The sequence below is a fragment of the Caretta caretta genome, chromosome 2 (genome assembly GCF_965140235.1).
Source record: "Caretta caretta isolate rCarCar2 chromosome 2, rCarCar1.hap1, whole genome shotgun sequence".
NCBI lineage: Eukaryota > Metazoa > Chordata > Testudines > Cheloniidae > Caretta > Caretta caretta.
The window spans coordinates 92,819,896-92,846,830 of record NC_134207.1 but is presented as its reverse complement, the minus strand read 5'-3'; the positions used below and the strand labels follow the sequence as shown (position 1 = coordinate 92,846,830).

General features: G+C 42.3%; 2 protein-coding genes across 7 annotated transcripts in view; one reads left to right on the top strand and one right to left on the bottom strand.

Annotated features, from left to right (window-relative positions):
- Positions 1–688: 688 nt before the first annotated feature.
- RNMT (RNA guanine-7 methyltransferase) lies at positions 689–26,859 on the bottom strand. Of its 6 annotated transcripts, none has more exons than XM_048840175.2 (12): positions 26,783–26,858; positions 25,609–25,713; positions 25,140–25,437; positions 23,790–23,925; positions 21,647–21,769; positions 16,930–17,045; positions 14,113–14,294; positions 13,297–13,461; positions 9,625–9,742; positions 6,830–6,931; positions 6,030–6,063; positions 689–1,306 (listed from the first exon to the last, which is right to left on the bottom strand). In XM_048840175.2, exons 3-12 carry the CDS (start codon positions 25,371–25,373, stop codon positions 1,269–1,271), a joined length of 1,248 nt encoding a protein of 415 aa, XP_048696132.1. In that variant the 5' UTR covers positions 25,374–25,437; positions 25,609–25,713; positions 26,783–26,858; the 3' UTR covers positions 689–1,268. The 6 variants fall into 6 exon arrangements, with proteins under 6 accessions (XP_048696132.1, XP_048696134.1, XP_048696133.1 ...); XM_048840177.2 differs by having other exon boundaries at positions 26,702–26,802; XM_048840176.2 differs by lacking the exon at positions 26,783–26,858 and adding an exon at positions 26,637–26,660.
- FAM210A (family with sequence similarity 210 member A) overlaps positions 26,820–26,935 on the top strand; it is a 31,217-nt gene continuing 31,101 nt past the window's right edge. Inside the window, exon 1 of the mRNA XM_048840190.2 lies at positions 26,820–26,918. The gene's annotated coding sequence lies outside the window, so the exon portion shown is untranslated. The remainder of the gene's footprint in view (positions 26,919–26,935) is intronic.

Genomic DNA, 26,935 nt, shown 5'->3' with positions numbered 1-26,935 from the left:
GGGGGTTTTTTGTTTTGGGTTTGGTTTTTTTGCCTTTTTTTTTTAAAGGTATAAAACCAAGTTCTATTAGGTAGAACAGTAACAACCTCCCATACCATGTAACAGCAGGGTTTGAACCCTAAACCTTCAACACTGCAGTACATACTTGTACCAATTGAACTATAAGACTTCATTAGCTGGCAGCTCAGAAGGGCTTTATCCCAAGGTGGGGGACGTGGTCATTAGTGCTATATGCCATTGGGGGAAAGCTTCCCGTGCCCACTACTGTAGTTGCTCAGTCAAATCCCAGGTATTCTCAGTGAAGCATAAGCCCAGCTCTTTAGAAAGCTACTGTTCGTTATTTTGATATGCTGCCAAAATTTTTCTCAGCAGCACAAGTAAGGGAAGGGAAATAAACTGTTGAAAATAATCATCAACTCAGCCAAACCTGAATAACGTTTCACAGAACGAGTGGAAAGCATGTCTTTAGCCCCCAGGCTTTGTCCCTGCCAAGTTTCAAATAACTGCCACAAACAAGAAAGGTGTTAAAGCTTCTAAGAGAAAAAAAGTCACAGGAGTCTTTTATAATTGAAAGTGTTAGGCAATCTAAATTTAGAGGTTGCTACCTGTTTGCAGATAATCTACAGAACATTCAAAATGACAGAAATTCAGTTCTTAAGGCATCTAACAATACTTTCAGCACATTCAGTTGTACAGAACATAAATCCATTTAATCTTGAAGATACCACGTAATGACACTACATATCAGTGATCACAAAAAACAAGAACAGTTTGGGACCTTTCTACATAAACTACAACTTCAATACAATTTAATACTGTTGAAGTACTGCACTGTGAATCAATCTGAGCTTTGCTGTACAGTGCTTTTAGGCCCTGATCCTACATCACTGCAGTCACTGGAAGTCCTTCCATTGACTTCAATGGGTACAGGACCAGGCTCTTGGTCACCTGAACAAACTTGACTAACAAACTGCTTATTGGAAATAAGAGCGCTGTGGAGTTCAAATGGCATTTCTGACAGCATGCAGATTACTGAAAAATGTTTAAAAAGCCAGGTTCAGACAATCTTCTATATACACAAAAGTCCATCTGTCGCAGACAGGCAACTATAACTCAGATTCATGAGCTTGCCCTAGTTTTTGGTAGTGTCCTGCACACTTCTAATAATTAAAAAATAAACATAAAAAAATAGTCGCCACAATGGTTTTACATCGCTCCAACTTGTACCAGGATGCAATCTCTTCTTGCTACTTCCAGTACTGTTCTTTTCACTGTTGCTTTTCAAATGCAAAAACCAAGTAAATACCTATGAAAGAAGAGAGTATTTAAAATTTGCATTACTTCTTGCTCTCCAAAGGTTTCAAACATAAAGACAAACATTTCCCTCTCTCCTAAGCTGTTGCAGAACAAATTCTATTTATTAAAAGAAACTGCGCCAATGGCTACCCCATCAATTACCATTTCTTATTACAGCAAATTTTTAAAAGCAACGTTTAGTCTTGCACCTGCAACTTTTTGTATGCAAAAACCCGTCTCCATTCAAACATGTTTTTGTATTTAAGAGGCTGGGTTGGATTTCTTCTGAAAGCGTGACCCCAAATTTAAAATATAAAATATGAATCTAGAATTAAATGCAAAGTAATGATAAATAAGTGTTTTAAATGCAGTTAGTAACATACTATTATCTGCTTAATGCAGGCGTGGGCAAACTTTTTGGCCTGAGGGCCACATCTGGGTATAGAAATTATATGGTGGACCATGAATGCTCACAAAATTGGGGGTTGGGGTTCGGGAAGGGGCGAAGACTCTGGCTGGGAGCGTGGGCTCTGGGATGGGGCCAGAAATTAGGAGTTTGGGGTGCAGGAGGGAGCTCCAGGGTGGGGCAGGGGTGTGGGTGAGGGCTCCGGCTGGGGGTGCGGGCTCTGGGGATGAGGGGCTTGGAGTGTTGGAGGGTCCTCCGGGCTGGGACCGAGGGGTTCGGAGGGTGGGAGGAGGATCAGGGCTGGGACATGCGGGAGTGGCTCAGGGGTGCAGGCGCTGGGTAGCACTTACCTTAAGCGGCTCCTGGAAGCAGCAGCAGGTCCCCCCTCCAGCTCCTACACAGAGGCGCGGCCAGGTGACTCTGATCCACATGCTGCTCCCACTCCAAGCACTGCCCCTGCAGCTCCCATTTGCCACAGTTCCCAGCCTATGGGAGCTGCAGGGGCAGTGCTTGGAGTGGGGGCAGTGCTTGGAGTGGGGGCAGTGCTTGGAGTGGGGGCAGTGCTTGGAGTGGGGGCAGTGCTTGGAGTGGGGGCAGTGCTTGGAGTGGGGGCAGCATGCAGAGCAGAGCTCCCTGGCTGCCCCTATGCATAGGGGCTGGAGATGGGACACCATCTCCAGGAGCTGCAAAAAGAGTGGTCCCCGACCCTGCTCCCCGGCTGGACCACAGCAAGCCGCAGACCCTGCCTCTCAAATGGGAGTTTGAGGGCAGGATTAAAAACGGCTGGCAGACCCTAGTTTGCTCACCCCCAGCTTCATGCAACGTTAATTGCAGTTAAACATTCACATTTCATTACCAGAGTGCTTGACACCTTAACTCTGCTCCCCCTTTACGTATGAGGGGCAGTCTTTAAATTCACGATCACAATTTCTTAGATTTATAGGTGCACATAAGGTAATACACAACCCTAAATGTACAGACTTATTTATATACAGTGGGGCAGAATTAAGTTTGTATGTTCAACTCTGTACAATTAAAAATAATGAAATCTGACTAAAATCCAAAATATAAGAAGAATTGAAGTTTGCTAATTTTAAAAAAGCAAGATCTGAAAACATACTGCTGAGTAGGACTTTACAGCTGCTAGCTAGCATTCTGTCAACTGCAAGATGTACCTTCAGTGCAGTCTCGACTAGAGTGACGCTCCTCAGAAATATTTAATTTGGCATGTAATCAAAGAAAGCTATATGGGACAGTGAAACCTGTGGAGATCCTTATGTTTTATAGTAGCAGAGACTTCATTTATTGTGTCAGAAAGTGCTGCAAGACCAAACAGAATCCGATTTGACAGTCATTATGGGCTTCCAGTTGGCATCAAATGTATTTGTTTATAAGATGAGTCATTGCTAGAACGTTGCTCAATCTATACAGTAAGCCTGAATGCCTTTTCCAGCAGTGAAACAAAATGTTATTCTTTTTAATTTGATCAAGCTATGACTACATCCTACTCCTTATAGGCACTATTCCTCAATCTCTCTCTAATGGAAAGAGAGAAACAATCTCGGTGGAGATAGAGGTGGTTAGGGACTATTTAGAAAAGCTGGACGTGCACAAGTCCATGGGGCCGGATGAGTTGCATCCGAGAGTGCTGAAGGAATTGGCGGCTGTGATTGCAGAGCCATTGGCCATTATCTTTGAAAACTCGTGGCGAACCGGGGAAGTCCCGGATGACTGGAAAAAGGCTAATGTAGTGCCAATCTTTAAAAAAGGGAAGGAGGATGATCCTGGGAACTACAGCCCAGTCAGCCTCACCTCAGTCCCTGGAAAAATCATGGAGCAGGTCCTCAAAGAATCAATCCTGATGCACTTGCATGAGAGGAAAGTGATCAGGAACAGCCAGCATGGATTCACCAAGGGAAGGTCATGCCTGACTAATCTAATCGCCTTTTATGATGAGATTACTGTTTCTGTGGATGAAGGGAAAGCAGTGGATGTATTGTTTCTTGACTTTAGCAAAGCTTTTGACACGGTCTCCCACAGTATTCTTGTCAGCAAGTTAAGGAAGTATGGGCTGGATGAATGCACTATAAGGTGGGTAGAAAGCTGGCTAGATTGTCGGGCTCAACGGGTAGTGATCAATGGCTCCATGTCTAGTTGGCAGCCGGTGTCAAGTGGAGTGCCCCAGGGGTCGGTCCTGGGGCCGGTTTTGTTCAATATCTTCATAAATGATCTGGAGGATGGTGTGGATTGCACTCTCAGCAAATTTGCGGATGATACTAAACTGGGAGGAGTGGTAGATACGCTGGAGGGCAGGGATAGGATACAGAAGGACCTAGACAAATTGGAGGATTGGGCCAAAAGAAATCTGATGAGGTTCAATAAGGATAAGTGCAGGGTCCTGCACTTAGGACGGAAGAATCCAATGCACCGCTACAGACTAGGGACCGAATGGCTCGGCAGCAGTTCTGCGGAAAAGGACCTGGGGTGACAGTGGACGAGAAGCTGGATATGAGTCAGCAGTGTGCCCTTGTTGCCAAGAAGGCCAATGGCATTTTGGGATGTATAAGTAGAGGCATAGCGAGCAGATCGAGGGACATGATCGTTCCCCTCTATTCGACATTGGTGAGGCCTCATCTGGAGTACTGTGTCCAGTTTTGGGCCCCACACTACAAGAAGGATGTGGATAAATTGGAAAGAGTCCAGCGAAGGGCAACAAAAATGATTAGGGGTCTAGAACACATGAGTTATGAGGAGAGGCTGAGGGAGCTGGGATTGTTTAGCCTGCAGAAGAGAAGAATGAGGGGGGATTTGATAGCTGCTTTCAACTACCTGAAAGGGGGTTCCAAAGAGGATGGCTCTAGACTGTTCTCAATGGTAGCAGATGACAGAACGAGGAGTAATGGTCTCAAGCTGCAGTGGGGGAGGTTTAGATTGGATATTAGGAAAAACTTTTTCACTAAGAGGGTGGTGAAACACTGGAATGCGTTACCTAGGGAGGTGGTAGAATCTCCTTCCTTAGAGGTTTTTAAGGTCAGGCTTGACAAAGCCCTGGCTGGGATGATTTAACTGGGAATTGGTCCTGCTTCGAGCAGGGGGTTGGACTAGATGACCTTCTGGGGTCCCTTCCAACCCTGATATTCTATGATTCTATGATACTTTACAAAAATGTGAAAACCCACATTTATGAGATTATAATTGTTACTGAAAAGAAATTATAAGAGTTATCCATGTTTTCCCTTTACAACTGGACTGATGTATGTTATCTAAAAAGGAGACAGTCAAAGTAAGAGAACATCAGTTTGGGTTGTACAACCAAAGCACTAAAGAGTAAAGAATTATTTGAAGAAAATTAAGTCACCTGCTCCATATGAGAAAAATTGTGACCCAAGACTGTATGAAAACTCATGTGATAAATAGGGACTTTTTTTTTTTTTAAACACACTTCTGAGGATGCCAACACATACCAAACTCTGGAAGAGCATTAACCTGATAGCATATGGCTTTTTGTCTTCCATAAGTTATATGAAAACTGTGTCTCTCGGAAGGAAATATTTTTTCCAACCAACTTCTTTTCTTCTTTGGAAAGTATTTCAGAAGGAAAAAAAAATCAATCTTTGAAAATTTTCTAAATCACAAAATTTTAATGACCTCTCTAAAAACATTTAGAATGTATGTAACAAAGCTGTATTATTTAAAAAATCCTACACATCACAGATTGTATCCTCAGTCACTCTCAGACTGATCATTTATTCCTAAACTGTTTGTGTATGAAGTATACTAACTACTGAGAAAAGCAATATGCGATATCAACAGCCCCCAAGAAAATAATCAGGTTTGCTTGATAATTGCTTGCTAATTTTTACTTGATTCTTTAATTCACCTCAAAAAGGCAAAGCTTCTATTTTATTAAAATTTTACTGCACAATCAGAAAAAAAGGTAAACTGAGGTACAAGGTAAGACCAAATCCATCTGTCTTCAGAGTTTCCATTCCATCTTTGGTCCATAAAAAGTCTTCTCCCAAACTATGCATTTATTCCTCAAAGTTTTGAGCATTGTAAACTGCTTCAGTTAAGTATATTGACATTGAAACCCAGTTATAGGGAACTAAATCCATATTTAAGCACCTAAATAAAAAGGAATCTGATTTTCAAAGCTATTGAACACAAACAAAAATGGGTACCTTTTATTTAGTGCTTAACTTTAGGTCACCAAGTTTGAAAGTATCTGTTTAATTGTCATACTCATGCACAATGTCCAAGGAAGTCATGTTATTTATCAAACAGTTTTGCTAAGTAATAGTATTTGAACTTTGCAAATAGTACTTACTTGTTGCTTCCCATTCAGATTTACTCAAGGTTCCCTTTAAAGAAATTGACAATAAGGCACATATCACAAATGGAGTATGATGAAATATAAATCAAACATTCCCCTAAATCATGAATAGTTTAAGCAGTTAGTAACAAAAATATTAGTCGAGGAAACCAAGCAGCTCTTTCTTTACCTAGGTGATAAATTAACCTATCAACTACTACTAAGGGCATTTCTTTTTCAGTCCTCTGCAGGTTTGAGAGAATAGTTTAGCTAACTCTTTTATTCAAGTTTTCCCCCTTGATATAGGGTTTTATGTTACACTATCACTACATTTTTACTATAAAGATCAGACCTTTATTTAAATATATCAATAAGAGTGGATAAACAAGTGCTTGAAAAATAATCTCAGTCTAAAGGGAAGAATGTTTCAACCTATGACTTACATTCTACATGGATATGCTACCCTTTATAATTAAGGACAATTAAACGTCAGGTCTCTCGTGGAAGAGAGTGTATTCGTCATTCTAAACTATAGTTGTTTCTTTGAAGAACATAGTAGGTTTTCCATCTAAATTTTAACACTGATTTTTATAAAATTGCATATGTCATTAAATAAATTAGCTGCTAAGGCCTTGATTTTCTGAACACTTAGGTATGTACTTTATTTTAATTCCACTGAAGTCAATGGAATTCTTCATCTATATAAAGTTAAACAAATGCCTAAGTGTTTGCAAGACTAGACCCTAGGTATCACTGAGCACACTTTGCTTCTGACAAGATTCTATCACTTGGGGGCGTGGGGGAAGGAGACTTACCAAAGGTAACTTTGGTTTGCCATCTTTCATGAGCTTTTCTGCATGCTCATAATCATCAGGTTTATCGGAGACAAGTCTGGAATTATCATTTGCAGGATATGGCTGAAGAAAAGACACAAGTTACTATATTAAAAAAAAATCTAGCCAAAAAACATGTGAACCAAAAAAGATGTCTCCTAAATAAGGGTATGCCTACACTGCAATTGAAAATAGGCTTGTGCCATCTGACTTGGGCTTATGGGGTTCAGGCTAAGGGGCTGTTTAATTGCAGTGTAGACATTCAGGCTCAGGCTGGAGCCCAGGCTCAAGCCCAAAACATCTACACCACAATTAAACAGCCCCTTAGCCTGAGTTCCACAAGCGCAAGTCAGCTGGAACAAGCCAGCCATGGGTTTTCAATTACACTGTAGGCATACCCTAAAAGAGGCCTTAAAGGGAACTCAATACCTATGAAAAACGTCAATCTGCAGTTAGTTATTTTGATGCCTACCATTAGATAGACAAGTCTGAAAATTTAGTCTCATTATTTATTTTCTGGGGAAAAAAAATTTAAACCAATTTTTATGCTCAGGCAGATTCATACAAAATCCTATTTAATTACTTCAAACAGTGAACCAGAATTGATGAGCACTTACTGCAGAAAAGTGATAGATATGTATCTCGATCTATAGAGCTTATCGATCACATTCACTATTGTAAGACTGTCCCATCACTGTTTTGTAATAGGGTAGAACTGGTAAGATTGAAGTGGCTCCTGAACTGTTTGCTCCAAGTACTGGAAATGAAGTCCTATGCAATTCTGAAGTTATAAAAATAGATGAATGTTCAAAACATCAAAAATGAGACATGACACAGCTATCATTTTAAACAAAGTTACCTATTAGATTTAGTACTTGTGAAAGATTCTAGATAACGGAGAGTGATTTTTACTTATTTACACTTTAGCTGTAGGACAGGTACCAATACAAGTTCCTGCAACTGTCAGGGCAACACACCATAGTCCTGTTCTGAAGGGGAAGCTTCTAGACCAGGACATGAATTACCCATAAAGGCCCAGTGCTACAAAAGGTACATCTACAGTACAAAATTATGTCAACTTATGTTACGTCGACATACAGCCACCGCAGTCATTAAATCGCTTTTGCAAGTCCACACTACATTCCTTGTGTCGGCGATGCGTGGCCTCACTAGTAGCACTTGCACCGATTTACTGTTGGTCTGGGGCATTGTTGAAAGGCAACAATAGATATAAGCAATGCAGTGTCTACGCTGACACTGTGTCAACCTAACTACATCAACCTAAGAACTCCACCTCTGCAAGAGGGATAGCGAAGTCATTATAGCAGGCGAGTGACATTTTAGTGTAGATGTTTAGAGTTAAGTTGCTGTAAGCTGCCTTACGTCAACTTAACTCTGTAGTGTAGACCAGAGCTTTGTCTAGTATACTACCACGGCTGTCAACTTGGATGGGCATCAGTCATCATGTTAAAAAAAAAGTCGACGAACCCATAAAAAACTAATCATTTCACACAAGCCATCACAAAAATTTATATTGCATCTGTAACACACTATAATTTATATAGTATTTACATCTCCAATGTTTGTCCTTTCTTGATGCTGCCATTGCTAAAACCTTGCTTCTGACCTCAAATATTGTAGCATCCTTTTCACTTTGATAGTTAATCCAAAATACTGTGGCAAACCCATATTCTTCTCTCTATTCTGATCCCTTTCCCCATCCTTGAATCCTTTCATTAGCTTCCTTGCAAAATTAACCTCACATCCTTGTCTTCAGTTTTCAACACATCTTTGTCCCTGTTTATACATCTTTAATCTAGTTTCCTCTTATTCTCAACTCTTGCTCTTCGTTCTGCTCACCCTAAGCTTTCTGCTCTTCCGGTTTAAGCAAATTCTCTCCTGACAGATTATGGCTAGGTCTTCACTAACCACAAAAAGGTGTGCTTTTATCATGGTGTAATTAATGCTGGTTAGCTATTCTGCTGTATAAACATAGTGGAGACAAGGCCCTTTAGTTTTAGTGCAATGTAAACTAGGCAAGGTCAACCATAGTGTGTGTATAATGCTAACCTCTCCGGGTTTGGAAAACTGCCTGAAGCTGCAGAAGAGATACACAGTACCTGTCCCTTGGGGGAACCAAAAGTGTAAGTGAGATGTTGAGGGTAAAAGATTACTGCTGGATATAAGGCTAGTTATGGATTTACATTTAAAAGTATAATTGTCCTGTATATACAAAGTATTTTTATATACCTAATTCAATTCTCGTTCTGTTTTCTAACAGGTTTCTTGCACATAAAAAAGGTAATTCTATAACAGGCAACAGCAAGTCCTTCTATTCCATTTCTTACTCTTGTTTATAATGGAGCATTGAACCACTCTTCACAATGAACAGTTAATTATATAGCACCAGATATTACAAATACAAATACACACACACACAGATGAGCCAATTCAATACAAAGCACAAGTGTGTTGAACCTGCTAAATGGAAAATACAAGTATAATGTGCACAGTTGCCTAGTAACCTAATATAAAAACTTGTCCTCAACAGAAAATACTATTTAGTATTTTATTTAGCTACAAAATTTAGAAGATTAACTGCTTTCAGCAGCATGCCATAGGAACTATTTGGCTCCTACAATGCCAGCACTTGAATACTAGTCATAATTTACTGCCCAAAGCTATTGCTAAAGTAGATCAATCCCAGCAAGATGCAAAACACTATTTAAATGAAAGAATGAGGTTTGTTTTTTTTAAATCAGCATTTTTATATTTACCTCCAAAGCCTGCATTCGCTTTAACAGCATTTTATTTTCCTCATCCTTAATCTTTTCTTCATAGAATTCCCGAAATGTCATTTTGTAGACTAGTTTCATGCCATATTTTTTTGCCATTCTGTGAACATAAGTGATCCAAAAATTATTATAGAGATATTTTTAAATCAACAAAAGCCTGAGTTTATCACAGTTGATAGTTTTGAACACAGGGACACCATATGGTCTTCAGTAGGACTGCAATCTCTAAGTTTATATATTTATGGCTTTTAAAGGCTGGAAAAGTCCACATTGTCATCAAATATCCATTTTCAAGGAGTTATAATGTCATCAAAAATTCTCTGCTCTAAACTTGGTATAAATATTTCTGACTTGGACAGAGCAATTTATATTTCCCTGAAACACAAAAGTTTTAATGAAAATCTGAATTTGCAGTCTAAAACTTTTTGATGCGGGAACATAATGCAAAAAAAAAAAAAATCAGCTACTATGACCCTTTGAACCCATGAAGAGTTTTATCAACTTAAATGGGATTCTGCACAGGTCTATACTAACAGAACCTAATACTGGGGCTGGGTCTATAGGTATCAGGGGCCTTTTCCCTAATTATTAGTTTATTTGTATTACCATAATACCTAGGAGCCCTCATTATGGGCCAGGGCTCCATTGTACTACGCTCAGTACAGAGAGAACAAAAAGAGAGTCTCTTCCCCAATCAAAGTGTAAGACAAGAAACAGATAGATATAGACAGGGAATAGTAGGAAACAATGAGACAATATTGGTCACCATAATAGAAACTACTATTAGCATACCAGCAGCCTAACTGTTGTCAAGTTTGAGGCATCACTGCAAAGACGAGACCTTTAAGAAGGGATTTTAAGAATAATGAGGTAGCTTTGTGGGTGTTTACATGGATCTCCTCCCAAGAATGAAGGTGTTCATTTAAGAAATTAACAAGTGAGCAATGAAGGCTGGCATTACTGGCCAATCAGCAGGACCTGACATTTCAATAGTAAATGATAGATGACTGATAGGGTAGGGATAGACCACGAAGGGCCTTGAAAGTGAACACAAACATCTAATGTTTGATATGAGAAAGGGAAGCCAGTGAAGTGATGCAAAGAGAGACGCTACGTGGTCAAGGCAGTGGGCTAGAATAATATCCTTTGCAATAGCATTCTAAATGGATAGGAGTGGGCAAGATCGCATCTGTCAAGGCTAGAAAAAAGAATGTTGCAGTAATGGAGACATGAGATGGTGAGAACCTGGACAAGCTGTGTGGATGGACAGGAAAGGCTGTATTTTACAGGTAAGAGAATCTATAAGACTGAGATAGAGCCTGGATCCAACGACCTAGAAAGGTCTGAGTTAAAGATGAAGCACTAATTATGGGCACGGGCAACAAGCAAGATGGTTGTGCTTCAGATGACAGTTAGATATTCACAAGACAGAGGCCAAGATTTCATTTTGGACAAAAGGACGACGGTCCGGAGGGAAGAGATCGATCTGAGAGCTGTCTCCATAGAGAGACTAGCTGAGTTTGTGCTGCAGATGAGATTATCCAAACTGTAAAGAAAGAAGAGAAAGACCAATGACAGAGCCTTGTGGAAGCCAGACAAAGTTGGTGGGGAGGATAAGGTGGACACACTGAAGGACTTCTTGAAGGAGCAATTAAAGAAGTAGGAAAAGAACCAGAAGAGGACAGAGTAACAGAAATCAAGGGACAGGAAGAGTACGACTGATGGTGCAAAGGCCATTGACAGGTGGAGGATAAAGAGTACTGGTTCTGAGCTTCGCCTAGGAAATCATCATTGAAGACTTTGGCAAGAGCCTTTTCAGTGGAGTGCAAGGGGCAGCTATTAGACTGGAGGAGAGAAACTACTGACCGCAATTGTAGATAACATTTTCGATTAGCCTAGGCCTTGTCTACGCTACGGGGGGAGATCGATCTAAGTAATGTAGCTGAAGTAAACGTACTTAGATCCACTTACTGGGGGGTCCACAGTACCCTATGTCGACAGGAGACACTCTCATCGACTCCCCTCGCACTTCTCGTTCAGGTGGAGTACAGAAGTCAACGGGAGAGCGATCTGCGGTCGATTTAGTGGGTCTTCACTAGACCCGCTAAATCAACCACCAACATATCAACCGCCACACGTCCTCCTCCAGTAAGTGTAGACAAGCCCTCAGACACGAAAGGGAGATGGGACAGCAGTTGGAGAGATAAATGGTGTCAAGTGTGGCATGTTTTATTTCTTTTAGGTTTAAGATGGGAGAGGTTGAAGCATGCTTGTATTATGAGCAGGAAGAGCAAGAGGTTAAGGAGAAAAAGTAGGAGGAGATAAGTATGGGTGTGAGGGAGATCAGGAGACGGGATGGGTTCAGTACACAAAGTGGAGATGTTACAGGAGAAGACAAAGGAGAAAGAAGAGAATGTGGGAAGAAAAGGCAATCTGAGGGTAGAGGAAGGTCACATTGTCTTTTGCCAATTTTTGAAACTTTAGTGTTAGATTTTTTAAAAAAATCTGTTTCATACATAATGAAACAACTTTTAATTAAAATTCATTTTGTATATATGTATAAATACCCCCCCACACACACACACCAAGTTAGCTGAAAGTGAGATTTTTTTAGCTAGATGCACATTTATATATCCCCACGCACATACTATAGAGCACTGTTTCTCAACCACCGGTCTGTGGAAGCCTCCTGGGTCCCTGAGATTTCACTGACACAGTTTAGGAAAACAGGAAGTCAGTTCCTGGTATCAAAAAGTTGAGAAACACTGCTGGAGTATATACTATTTCAGAGAAGAAAAAATTGGGTTTTTACCTTCTTTAGCTTCATTATGATTTAAAAAGATGGCCCGAAAGAGCCAACCTGGATTATATCCCATTTCACAATTATCCCTAATAATAAGATTTCTGTAGGACAGACTATGCCTTCATTGACTCCCATGCAACCCTATTGCCTGCAACTAGTTGTGCTTTAGTAAGCAATTATATCAATAGGCTAACAAGGTTGAACAGAATCCCCAGCATTCTTAGATATGTTGGCTCTACGAGCCTAACAGTAGGAATTTGTTTTTATTTTATCCACATATATCACATAGGCAGAAGATCTGTTCAGTAAGATGGTGCCCTTTTAGTGACACTTTTCAGAGCAGAAATGCTCCCTGAAGGGTGAAATCCTACCCCCAATGAGTGAAACAGTTTTATACTGACTTCAATGAAGCTAGGATTTCTCCCCAAGTTTCTTAGCATTTTAAGAAACAGCAGCAGGGGAAAGGAGTTCATTCTGAGCCACAACTGGAATTGGTAGGGTCCTGGTTAAAAACTATGGAGGCCTTAAAATAGCTGGCAGCACAGCATGACCAATTTACCAATACCATAAAAATATAAAGTTTTAGCTATCTGATCAAGACTCTGAAACTCTGTTTTACACCAGCATCTTAATTTGGGGCTACCACTTAGGATCTGAAGATAGATATTTTATTCCAAGAATGTTCGCTACCCATACTCCAAATATGAATCAGATTTGAGAGAATACTAATAAAACGTTTTAAGGAGCATAACCTGATATTACAGTAATGCCTGGTTGTAGATTTCTGCTAGACTTGTGCTCATACAATTCTTCAAAATTTGATTACATAATGAAGTCAAAAGTAAACTTACTCTATCAGTAAAGGAAAATAAACCAGGAACTCAGGGACATCAACAACTCCTTCTAAGTTAAAGTCATACTTGCAGCCAAACAGGGGATACTCCCCCTTCTTCTGAAACTGTACCGTGTACACATCATTCCCAAATGAATCAGTTTCTGAAGCTTCAAGTCGTTTTCTATATAAAGATATATAAAAACGGTAATAACTGATAAATAAGCTATTATTACCATTTTTCAGATAAAGAAACTAAAGAGAGGTGCAGGGACCTTCAACAAGGTCACAGAAGGACACAGTCCATTCCAGTGCCCTAGTCTCTGCACCACACTGTCTCCCTTAATAAATTTAACCATCAATTAAGACTACTATAAAAACATGGGAATGAAAAAGTTTTTATTCAAATTTCAACAGTCTGAAGATAGCATTCAAAGGGGTCAAGAATTAGATAACCATGGAAACTGAACTTTCTTTTATCCTGTAGAGGCAGGTCAGGGTTAGAAGTAGGCAGATTCAAAGGTGTCAGAGGAAGCTTGCAGCTACAGCCCACATTGTACTTGTTTTGTCACCAATTAAATCAATACAGAAGCATTACGTGCTAGGAAGTGTAGTACCCTTAGGGCACACCTCCCTAAAGATGAGGGTGGGTGCAATCTGCTCCATTTTATTCAAGTTACTATACGTCTGACTTTCCTAGCAAGTAGGCAACACAGGCCCTCAGCTGGAAAGATTTTGCTGTAAAATACATCAAGGGCACCCAAAGAGTGACCCTCCTTTAAATCTGATAACATTTCATACAATTTTAAAAATTAACAGAATGAATAGCACTTACACAAGCTCAAAGCTATTTGGAGTTGTGCCAATAAAATACCCTCCAGGACAGAGATTCCCGCAAGCATTTTTAAGCATCATGTCAGCCTGCTCATATGTCTCAAATGAGTAATGGTAAACAAATTGACAGCTGCATATGTCAAAGCACATATGTGGATCACTGTAACTGTCAGACAGAAGTTCCTGAAATGGATTAAAAAGAGTTATGAGACATATACCAAAGGCTGCAGAAACAAAGAAGTGGTTTGTGTTAATCTTCCAGCAATGCATGCCAATCCTAGAATACAAGTACTTGAAAGAAAAATAGTAAAGTTTATTTCCCTCTGCCCTCAGCAAATTCAGGCATGAACTACTGCTTGGTAGAAGGAGAAATAAGATGAAATAAGAAAGCCCATTTCTACTTAAGAAACCATATACTGCATTCCAAAGCCACCAGAATATATTTATACATCACTTTAAAATTGTAATTTTTCTCACTTTAAAAAAAAAAAAATATCTGTGAATTAACTGGCTCATCAAATTTCAGAAGCCAAAATAATGTGGCTATTAAGTTACAACTTTTAGTTTCCAAAATAAATTCTAGTATTGTTGCTGAAAGTTCAGCTGTAAGTGAATTATGGAAAATTTTATTAAAACGAATTTTCGGTTCACAAAATCTGTAGATATTTGTACATGTTTTTGTGCTTTTTAGATAAAAACAGCAAGATAAGTGACTTCAGTTTTGAAAGAATAGATTAGCTGCTTTTTAATCTTTGAAATACAATTTACTTGTTAAAAAATCAAGTTATCATCTAAACTTTTCATCATTTTTAATCACGTGGTTTTATTGCATGCACACCCTTTCTCCACTGACCCAATTAACCTGTGATTGTTAGACTGAGCCCTTGGAATTTGAGTCAGACTGGTCTTTCCACCGGCCCTGCTACAAGAGACCAAAGCTGTGAAAGGTTATCAAAATAAGTTTTAAAAATAAGCAGTATGGAAAATAAAAATGCTATTAGAAAACTTCACCTAATAGGCTGCATTTCAGTAGCATTAAGAGTCATTTAGGAGCAAGAGGACTAAATAAAGTCAGAAAGTCTTCCACATTTGTTCTGGGGGTCGGAAAGAACACAGGCCCATCAACACAAAGTTTTATAACTTCCCTAGTGACTATGTAGCAACAATTAGCAAAATTTGGGGAATAATATGACCCCACTAGTTAGTGCGGAAATTGAAAGGACACCTTTGGTAGGTGAAAGATGTATTCAGCCTTTCAAGAGTACATTACAAAACAACGAAAGAGTTTGTCGGAACCAGTTTAATCTTCTATTTTAGAAGCAACTGCTTGTTAACTTATATAGTTCTAATGATTAATTTAGGGCTTTTCTACATAAAGACTCAGCCCTGGTCTACACTGGGGGGAGAGGTCGATCTAAGATACGCAACTTCAGCTACGCGAATAGCATAGCTGAAGTTGGCATATCTTAGGTCGACTTACCTGGCCGTGAGGACGGCGGCGAGGCGACCGCTACCGCTCCCCCGTTGACTCTGCTTCCGCCTCTCGCAAGCTGGAGTTCTGCAGTCAAGGGGGAGCGCGTTCGGGGATCGACTTATCGCAGATTGGCGGGTACTGAAGACCTGCCCTCAGTGTATAGCAAGCTATGGTATAAAATCTACAGCACACTAACCTGCTGTGTGCTAAGTGGCCAAGGTGCACTATGGAATGAGTGTGAGGCAGCAGAGTCCACACAGCCAACTGGTGCACTGTACATTTACACCCCCATCTTGCCACACATTAAGTTTCCATATAGGCAAGCCTTTAGTGCAGGGGTGGGCAAACTACAACCCACAGGCCGGATCCCATCTGCCAGCCATTTAAATCCGGCCCTCGAGCTCCTGCTGGGGAGCAGGGTCTGGGGCTTGCCCCACTCCGGAGCTCCGGTCAGGGTCAGGGGCCGCTCCGCACAGCTCCCAGAAGCGGCAGCATGTCCCCCATGCAGCTCTTATGTGTAGGGGCAGCCAGGGGGCTCTGCACACGGCCCCCTCCCCAAGCAAGGTCCCCACGGCTCCCGTTGACCAGGAACCGGGGTCAATGGCAGCTGCAGGGGCAGTGCTTGCAGACGGGAAAAACACAGCAGAGCTGCCTGGCCCCGCCTCTGCGTAGGAGCCGGATGGGGGGGACGACATGCCACTGTTTCCGGGAACCACTTGAGGTAAGCGCTGCATGTAGCCTGCACCCCTGAGCCAACGCCCCTGCTACCCCCCCGCCCCAACCCTCTGCCCTGATCTGCCTCCTACCCTCTCAACCCCTCGGTCCCACCCTCCTGCACCCCAAACCCCTCATCCCCACCCTAGAGCCTGTACGCTCAGCTGGAACCTGCACCCCCGACACCCCACCCCCACCCCAGCCCTGATTCCCCCTCGGTCCCAGCCCGGAGGACCCGTCTGCATCCCAACCCCCTCATCCCCAACTCAACCACAGAGCCTGCACCCCAGCCAGAGCCCTCCCCCTCCCCCCTGCACCCGCTCGGAGCCCTCTCCCACACCCTGAACTCATTTCTGGGCCCACCCCAGAGCCCTCACCCCCTCCCACACCCCAACCCCCAATTTCATGGGCATTCATGGCACGCCATATCATTTCTATACCCAGGTGTGGTCCTTGGGCCAAATAGTTTGCCCACCCTTGCTTTAGTGTAACAATTCAACCTTAAATTAAAGTCTTCTCTCCTTGAAACACTCCTGAACTTTTACTCTAGTGACTTCCAACATTTATTCAAATAAGAATGCCAAGAAACTAGTTACGACACTAGGAATATATAAAGCAGAACAACTGTACCTTGGAGCTATCGGCCGTTATAAATTCTGCATTGAAAATGTATTCATTAGAGCGACATCGGGCTTTCATGTCAGCATACCGCTGTTGGCACTGTTGCATGGAAACTTCAGCAATATCTATAAAAAAAATAAACTGCATGCACAAACTTCTCTTCAGATAGATATGATTGGAGTGAGAGCAGATACCATAGTATGAGTAAAAGCTGGTTTTCAGTAGATGTGCTCCATTATGAAGTTTTATTTATACTTACGTGGACTACAAGGAACCAAGTACACTAACTTGTTACACACATACTTGGTACTAAAAATGGAAAAAAAAGAGTCAAACCAAACACACTTAATTATATTCTAGGCCCGATACAATAAAATACAAATTCCACAGAATGTGGAATAAATAAAAAAAATGTCTAGCCTTTACAGTTGTAGTGGAAACCTTCACAATGTGAAGAGACTGACGGATATAAAAATTATGCAGTGTTGTCTTCAAGAATTTGTAGAGAGCTCTAAACAGTTCTAAGGCCTTGTCTAGACCAGAAAAAAAAAAATAAACACACTGTTGACATGGATGGGTACAGTTCAACTCTGTGGGTTTCTGAAGTGCTACTGAAGAAGGTTTCTCTTTCTTTACACGTGCAGACAAAAGGTACTTAGTTGAAATTACTGAGGAAATTCAGGCCTGATCTATGCTACAAAGTAGCTCAGGGCTCTGAAAATTACATCACGCATGGCATGAAATTTAAGTTGATCTAAGCCCTGATATAGAAATCACTGTAGTGTTTCTAATATAGACATTATCTCCCTGTCAGCAGAAAGAAATTTTTCTAGTGTAGACTACACCTAAGAGATGTGAACACCACAGGCATAACTGCTGACCAAGTAATGAAGACAATGAGACAGTTTTCAATACTATTAGGCCTGGTCTACAGTATGCGGTTTATTTCGGATTTAGCCGAGTTACCTCGGAATAAAACTGGTTCCGTCCACACGACCAAATCAGTTTTTTCGATTTAAAGGGCTCTTTACTCCAAATTCTGTACTCCCACCTCAGCAAGTGGAGTAGCGCTAAAATCAAGATCGCAGTTCCGGGTTACAGGTACTGTGGACGCAATTCGACGATATTGGCCTCTGGGAGCTATCCCAGAATGCTCCCTTGTGACCACTCTGGACAACACTCTGAACTCTGATGCACTACCCAGGTAGGCAGTAAAAGCCCCAGGAACTTTTGAATTTCCTGTTTGGTCACCATCAGCACAGTCCACCATCATAGGCGACTATGCAGAGTCCACCATCACAGGCAACCACGCAGTCCCGGATTCGCAGACAAGCTCCAGCTTGTCCAAACAGGAGGTACTGGATCTCACTGCATGTTGGGGAGACAAATCTGTTATGGCAGAACTACGTTCCAAAAAAAAAAAAAAAAAAAAAAGGAACACAAATACATATGCTAAAGTCTCCAGAGCCATGACAGAAAGAGGCTACTCCAGGGACACAGAACAGTGTCGTACAAAAAAAAAAAAAAAAATCAAGGAGCTCAGTCAAGCGTACCAAAAAGCCAGGAAGGCGAACGGACGCTGTGGGTCACAGCCCCATACATGCCGCTTCTACCATGAGCTGCATGCAATTATAGGGAGTGATGACACCACTACCCATGGATACATGCAAGGGGGGAGTAGCACGGAGCGAGGAGGATGAGTTTTTGGAGGACGAGGAGGAGGAGGACAGTGCACAGGCAGCAAGTGGGGAATCTGTTTTCCCCCCTAGCCAGGAACTATTAACGCTGGAGTGAATAGCCTCCCCCTACTCCCAAAGCATGCTCCCGGACCATGACCCTGGAGAAGGCACTTCTGGTGAGTGAGAGCTTGATCGGAGCGACGCAGTGGGGGGAGCAGGGGGGGAACGACCCAGTCACGCTGGGCTGTTCATGTTTAGTTTAAAGGCCTCATCCCTGCTCAGAGCCTCATTGGAGCCCTGCGGGGCGGGGAGCGGCTTTGTGAGCCATAGCATTAAGGAGCAGGCTGGGTCTCCGACGATAACTATAGGCATTTCAACATCCCCAACAGTAATTTTCTGGTCTGGGAAGTAAGCTCCTTCCTGTAGCTGTTCAAACAGTCCAGAGTTCCTGAAGATGCGAGCATCATGCACCTTTCCCGGCCATCCCACGCTGATGTCGGTGAAACATCCCTTGTGATCCACCAGTGCTTGCAGCACCATGGAAAAGTACCCCTTGCGGTTTATGTACTGGCCGCCCCGGTGCCAAGATAGGGATATTCATTCCATGTATCACCCCGCCGCAGTTATGGAACCCCAGCACATTAAAGCCATCCACAATGGCCTGCACATTTCCCAAAGTCACTACCCTTGATAGCAGCTGGTCAATGACTGTGTTGGCTACTTGCAGCACAGCAGCCCCCACAGTATATTTCCCCACTCCAAACCGATTCCCGACTGACCAGTAGCTGTCGGGCGCTGCAAGCTTCCACAGGGCTATAGCCACTCGCTTCTCAACTGTGAGGGCTGCTCTCATTTTGGTGTCTTTGCGCTTCAGGGCAGGGGACAGCAAGTCACAAGGTTCCATGAGAGTGGCCCTACACATGTGAAAGTTTCTCAGCTACTGGGAATCATCCCATACCTGCAACACTATGCGGTCCCACCAGCCTATGCTCGTTTCCCGGGCCCAGAAATGGCGTTCCACAGCATGAACCTGGCCCAACAGCACCATGATCTCCCAATCGCCACATGCCGTGCCATCTGTGTCCATGACCTCATCACTATAGTAATCGCGCTGTCATCACTTCCTTGCCCAGTTTTGCAGGTACTGCACATAGTGCTGGATAATGCGCGAGATATTTACAATGATCAAAACTGCAGCCGAGACCTGATCGGGCTCCATGGCTATGGCACCTGCACGGGTAATCCTGGAAAAAGGGTGCGAAACGTAGGAGAGCAGAGTGGCAGCGGAAGCTGTGCTGTTTGGTTCACGGTAGCCAAACAAAGGCTGAAAATGGTTGTCTTCTGTGGCTTTCGCAGAGGTGGGAGCCCAGGACAGACAATATGGAGAAGCTCGGAAGCGTGGCAATAGCGGGAGAGCAGAGCTGGCAGCGGAAGCTGTGTTGCTCAGTTCACGATGGCAGAGTTGAGTTGGAGAGGTGGATTCATAGTATCAGGAGAACAACAGTGCACCGTCTGCTAAAAGCAGTATGGCATCTGCACGCCAAAAAGGTGCGAAACGATTGTCTGCCATAGCTTTCTGACAACACACACCCAGAAACACCCGCAAGAATGTTTTTGCCCCATCATGCACTGGGAGCTTAACCCAGAATTCCAATGGGTGGCGGGGACTACAGGAACTGTGGGATAGCTACCCACAGTGCACTGCTCCGACATTCGATGCTAGCCTTGGTACTGTGGACGCAATCTGCTGAATTCACGCGCTTTAGTGGGGACACAGAAGACTGAATGTATAAAACAGCTTCCAAAAATTCGAATAGAATAATTTCTAAATAATTTCGTACTGTCGACGTACCCTTAGTGTGCAATTGTGTAACTGGTTTATACCATTATAGGAAGTGTGTACACAAATCAGTTAACTGAACATGCAAATGGCCAAAAACACCCAATGAGTGTAGAAAATAACTGTGGTCCTCAAAATATCAAAAATAATTTTCCCCTCTTTATAAAATACATAACTATTAATAAAGGACTGTTACTATAAAGAATTCTTTAAAATATATCAGATTTAAACAAAAATGCTATTTAGATATGGTAAAAGGAATGAAGCAAGGGTTGTCAGTCAGTCAGATCCCAACTACTCCTCATAGCTAATTCTGCAGCAAAGGCAATTCCAACCCTGTGATAGATATCACAAACTGGTAAAATAAAAATTAGTCTTTTCCCTTGCATTGTAATTTTTCTCAGAATCTAAATTCTTTTTCCATCATAAAGATAGTTTTCAGAATAACACCAGTACACCTGTTTTGCAGTGCTATATTGCCAGTATCTTCTTTTAAAACCTCCTTGATAAAATGCTCCAGTAACTGGAATGCAAATTGAAGATCAAGATTATACAACTTTGTATTATAATTCTGTAATTAATGGTTGATTAATTTGATTCTGCAATTAAGTGGTGACTAAGGGTGTCTGCACTATCTACACTGCAATTAAACACCCATAACTGGCCTGTTGCAACTGACTTGGGCTCATGAGGCTCGGGCTAAGGGGCCATTTAATTACGGGGAGAAGTCTGGGCTCAGGCTACAGCCCAAGCTCTGGGACCCTCCCACCTCGCAGGATCCTGGAATCCGGTCTGCAGCCCAAGTCCAAACATCTATGCTACAATTAAATAGTTCTTTAGCCTGAGCCTGTGGGTTTTTAACTGCAGTGTAAATATATACTCAGTTTTTCATGGAGATTTTAAACAAACATTTTTACTCGATTCCCAACATTCACTTTGTATTTATGAGGTAAAATAAAAGATAACTGGATAGGAACACTAGGGACTTTCCCCTCTATTTATGCTAACAGTTTAACCAGGAACCATAATAAATTAACATGATAAAAAAAAACCAGGGCAGAGCACGGAAATGAAGTTCCTTCACAGCAAGCATGGCATTTTTGGACATATCCAGAAAGAAAAAAGCAAAGCGTGGTGTTCATGGTACATACATACATTTCCACAGAACCTTTTGTGCTGTCTCTAGAAAGTTACTTTGCCTTCTTACCTGTGCACACAAGTTTACTGATTTTGCCTTTTTTCCATTTAAGCAGGTCTCCACCTTTGCCACATCCCAGATCCAACACAGTGATATCTCGCTTCTTACGTCGTACCCTTTCTATAAATTCACCTGAAAAAGAGAAAGCACACATTCAACTGATAACAAAGCCTCTTTCATTGTACAAAGTTCCCTAAAGCACCAAAGTCTGATATTTCAGAATTTCAAAATTCATTTGAAGACTACATTAGAGTTCATAAAAAAACAGTTTGATTCGAGTTCTGTATACTTCTTTTCCTGAAGTGTGTTTTTTTTAAAAGAGTGGTTTTCTTTAAATACACGTTTTATCAAATCTCATAAAAGATTTGGAGGGGAAAAAAGGAATGAATACTTCCTGGGCTGAATGTTGTGTGTGCAGCGTAAGCCAAGCCTTGGGAAGGAAGTGGTGTTTTATAGACAGAAAAAAGCAGTGTATTGCTTTGCTTAACACTGAGCCCAGAGGTGATTAAGAAGCAGGTCTGATAAAATACAAAAGGAATCTCATCCAGAATGAGGCTGGGTATGAATTAGGAGCATGAGAGAGCATTCTTTAATTAAAGAAGTGATGAGCTATCCTAGTGGGTCTAAAAACACTATTGCAGTCCAAATCAGAAACGCGTGGAGAGCAGCAAATGGTGACAGAATATAGTAGTATTTTTTGGCTGCCATCATATTGCAAATTTACACATTAGATTTGCTCTTTACTACCCAGTCTAAGTTTTAGTAAGCATTATAAGGACTCTTCTTTCCAAAGAGTATTTTTTATACCATATGTGTTAGCTTGCATTTTTGAAAGGGGAATTTTATTTTGTTGCTTTTTATCCCTTGTATTACTCTGTCTAGGACCCTATATTATTTCTCTGCCCTAACTGGTGTTAGCGTCTTATGCAAATTTCTTTAATGCTAGTTTAATAACTTTGTGAATGCACTGGGAATAAATTAAACCTAGGCCCAATGTACAATGTTCCTTTTGGCACACCTGCAGACCCCTCCTCCTCAACTTGATACTTCACTACTTCTTACCCTTTGTTCAGGGTCTTTTGGAGAGTTTTTAATCTATGTTATAGAGCATGTACCCAAACAGATTTAAATTTATTCTGAGTAAGATTTCAAGAGACAGTACATCAAATCTAATTACCACCTCTCACTGCTTTCATCCACTAATTTTTCTAGTGTTAAGACAAATGCTATCAAGTTTTCCCTGGAAAAATCTTTTCTTTATAAATCCCTGGCATTTATTTCCCATGGCTCTGCTATTCTTTATTTATTGATTTCTCTTGGTATTTGTTCCATTACTTTACTCAAGTTTGAAGGTAGATTTATGGGAAAGGAAGTACCAGTATCACTTTTGAAAGTTACTGCATTTTCTTTTCCCTCTAATATTTTGTAGTTTTTCTATACTTTTAAAAATTATTGATCATACAGCAAGTACATTTACTGTTTCCCTTTATGCTCTGACACATCACTGTCTTCAAATGCTAAAAATATACATAGTATAAAATTATTCTGCATCTGAAGTAATAATACCTCTAAAGGAAAAGATAATAAAAAATGAAATATTAGGACTTCTAGGGGACATTTTACAAGAACAGATTAACTTTGAGAAACAAAGGTTCTGTTTGCATGCACATGTTCCTTGTGGGGGAGGGCAGAGGGTAGTGGGGAAACTACAACAAGCAGATTAGCTCCTAAACTTAATATCTATCAAGTTTTCAGAAGCGTCAGCTGGTGTTTAATGTTTTAAACAAACAAACAAACAACAACATTTGGCATGACCATAAATGTAAGAGAGTCTTATCAGAACTGGGACTCCCATTGTGCTAGATGCATAAGAGCACATAGGAAAAAGGAAGAAAAATCAATGCCTTGAAAGCTTGCAATCAAATTTTAAAAGAGCTGAACCGAAACAATTTCCTCTGAGTAAAGATACACTGTACTGAACACGAGAAAGCAGAAAACATTTACCTGCAGTCTTAACACCACCATGATTGTTTTGTGATGACCACAGGACATATTTGAATGTAACCAAAGAAAATAAGATACACTGCAATAAAGTGTAGTATAGTGACTAACTTTTCAAGTGAGGACAAAAGTAAGCAAAAAGGAGTCATACCAATGAGAAGACTCTTCATCCAGTTATTAAAATTTCTGAGGAAGAAAATGCGACTCTGGCTACGTTTTTCTAGTCCAACTTCTTGAAGTTCATTGTAATGTGCAGCTACAGTTTGTCCATGCCCTTCTTCCAAATGCTATACACAATGGAAAATAAGAGAATCAAACGAGAAAGTGTGAACACATTTCAGTGTTTAATTAAAAAGACTCATGTTGAGCACAGGTTTTTAAAACACATCAGAAGTAATGGCAAAGCTTACTGGCTTCATTTACAAAAGAATATTTCCCAACTCCTCCCTCGATCACTGTCCTGAGTCCTTTAATTCCAACCAAAGAGGAGGACTCTATTTAATACCTAACACCATTATTATTATTATTATTAGTTATTTGTATTGCTGGAGCACCTAAGAGCCCTAGTCATAGACCAGGATCCCACTGTGCTAGACACTGTGCAAACAGAACTGGACAAAGTGGTTCCTGCTCAGTGATTCAAGGCATCTCTTCACTGCAGAAAGATGGTTTAACTTCTTGAATGCTATTCCCAGTGTTCACTGAAAGAATCAATTTCATCCCAGTGAAGCCATGGATTTAAAGGCTGTATGTACATTTTCCAAAAGTTATTCCAAACTAGAACTTAAAAGAAGTTTAGTATCAGAAACCCATTCTGAATTCACAGCCTCAGGTTATGTCTAAACTACAGCTGCTGTAGCATTGCAGTGTAGATGCTTCCTACATCAAAGGAAGTGACTTTTCCATCAAGACAGATAATCCATTTCTCTGACAGCTACTTCACCTCTGACAGCCACCTCTACATAGGGGGAAAGGTTGAACTAAGTACATCACACAGAGTGCAAAATTTTTTTACAGTCCTGAACCACGTAGCAAGATCAACCTAGAAGTGTAGCCTAACCTCAGAAACCCTTTCTAAGTGTAGATCAAGAACAGACACATATGCACTGTTCATTTAATCCAACTGCCAGCTGGAGCCGGAGCCCCAGGTCCTGCTCCCCAGCAGGAACTTGAGGGCCGGATTAAAACAACTGATGTGCTGGATCTGGTCCGTGGGTCGTAGTTTGCCCACCCCGATTTAAAGTCTCATCATTCTAATTACCACCTTTCTTCCCAGTTCCTTCAGTTCCAAGATAATTCTGTATATAGTTTTCAGACAATAGCAGCAGATGCTAAAATTAATTTTTATGTTAAGTGGATCATGAGACACTAGCTGCTAAAATCTTATAAACATACACTGTAAAAATGCTTGGTATAAATACTTTAAGGATCAATAAACTTGGAACCAAGATTTTAATCCCAGCCCACTGTTCAGACATAACTGAAAACAGATAATACTCACCACTTTTCTAGGATGATCTTCAAATTCTGATTTTCTCTTTTTTGATGTGCTGTCCTCATGGTCACTAACATCTTCCTTTTCATTTCCAGCACAATAGCCTTTTCCTGAATTTGTATTATTGTCATCCGAACTGACAGCAGATTCTGCCTCTGAAGCTTTAGATGCTGTTCTATCTGCTTCCTCAACTAAGCTCTTTTCTAACTCTTGTTCTTCAACCCTGCTTGAATCAGACATGCTGCAGGTTATTCTTCTTGTTGCTTGATCAAACAGGAATCAATGTTTTTTTCATCAATAAATTCTGTCAGAAAAGTGAGATGACTTTCAGTTGACAATTTATGCTTGTTCTCCCTTACATTATAAAAGCCCCATCATACCTAGTGCTTTTGATTAGTCAAAAGAGAGCAGCAGATTAAAAATTAACATTTTAAATTTATTCAGTTGGCTTTAACACAGATAACACCCAAGTTACCATATGAGTGTCTCTCTCTGTTCCAGTTTATTTTGTGCATTTGACAGGACTTTGTTACAGCTAGCTTCACTGTTTCACCTGAGCAGCTCTCCTGTCAGTGTGATTCTGTCACACAAAAGAGAGGGGGGAAAAATTAAAGTTAGGAAAACAAGGGGGTCAAAAGCAAGGGCTGGCAGAAAGGTCAGGGGCCTGTCTAGCCCAGGTAAGGGCCAGACACACCTTTACCAGCAAACTAGATTTCAAGCTGACTTTTTCCAGAGTCTAAAGCCAGAAGGGACCATCAACTTATCCACTGGGTAGCGAGGGCCACAGGGTCTCGCTCCGGACCCCCGGCTCTGGTCGGCTACTTAGGCCCAAGGCAGCCAGGTGACGCCGCCGCCGCCCCCCCCGCGTTCTGGCCCGGTCCCAGCCACACTCGGGGAGTCTCACGCGCGGGTACCGGCCTCGCGCACGGCCGGCTGGCGTGAGCGGGCGCAAGGCCCAGGCCCGCGGCAGCAAAAGGGGAACGAGGGCGGGGCTCCGGGCGCCAAAGACCCGCCCCCCGCGGGAAGTCAGACGCCCCGGTCTGCGACACACTCACCCCCAACCCCTCTCCCGCGACCCCCCGACCGCTAGACGAAACTCTTGGGAGGTCACCTTCGGGAACCACGCGCCCCCCACCCCCGCACCCGCCAACCTCGAAAGGGGCGGGGCGACGAGGATGGAACAGCTCCTCCCCTCCCGCAACGCCAGGGCCAGGCTCCGCCCCTTCGGCCCACCCCATCATCCCTGGGTCTCTCATTGCCCCGCCCCGCCCGCAGGCGCGAGCCCAACCCCGTCCCCCGGCAACAGCGCCCTCGCGCACCTCCCTCTTCGGCGTCCCACCGAACAAGCGACTGCGAGTCCCCGCCCCCACTGCACCACTTTGCCCCGCCCCCTTTCTCCGCAGCGCGCGCAGCCCTTCGCCCTATCCCCTCCTCTGCGGCGCGCGCGGGAATGTGAGCATCGGCCCCGCCCCCAAACTTCCCGCTCTGCGGAAAGCAAATGACCGAGCCGCAGAGAGGCCGCGGGCGCACGGAAGCTGTTTTCTGAAGGGACGCTTCGCGCTCCATACTACGAGCCCGGCCAGTAGCTCCCATCCACGCGCGGCTCCTCAGGACCGAGGAACCGGCCTGAGGCTCTGCGCAGCGCTCACCAATCCAGGCTTTTCGCCATCCTGTTTGCGGAAGTGACGCACAGAGAATGCATTGAGTTGTTTATGTCATATCCGGTGCGGGGGGAGAAGGAGGATGAGAGACCCGCAGTGGGGCACCAATTGCGCACGCGCTTACGTGAGTCCTCTCCAGTC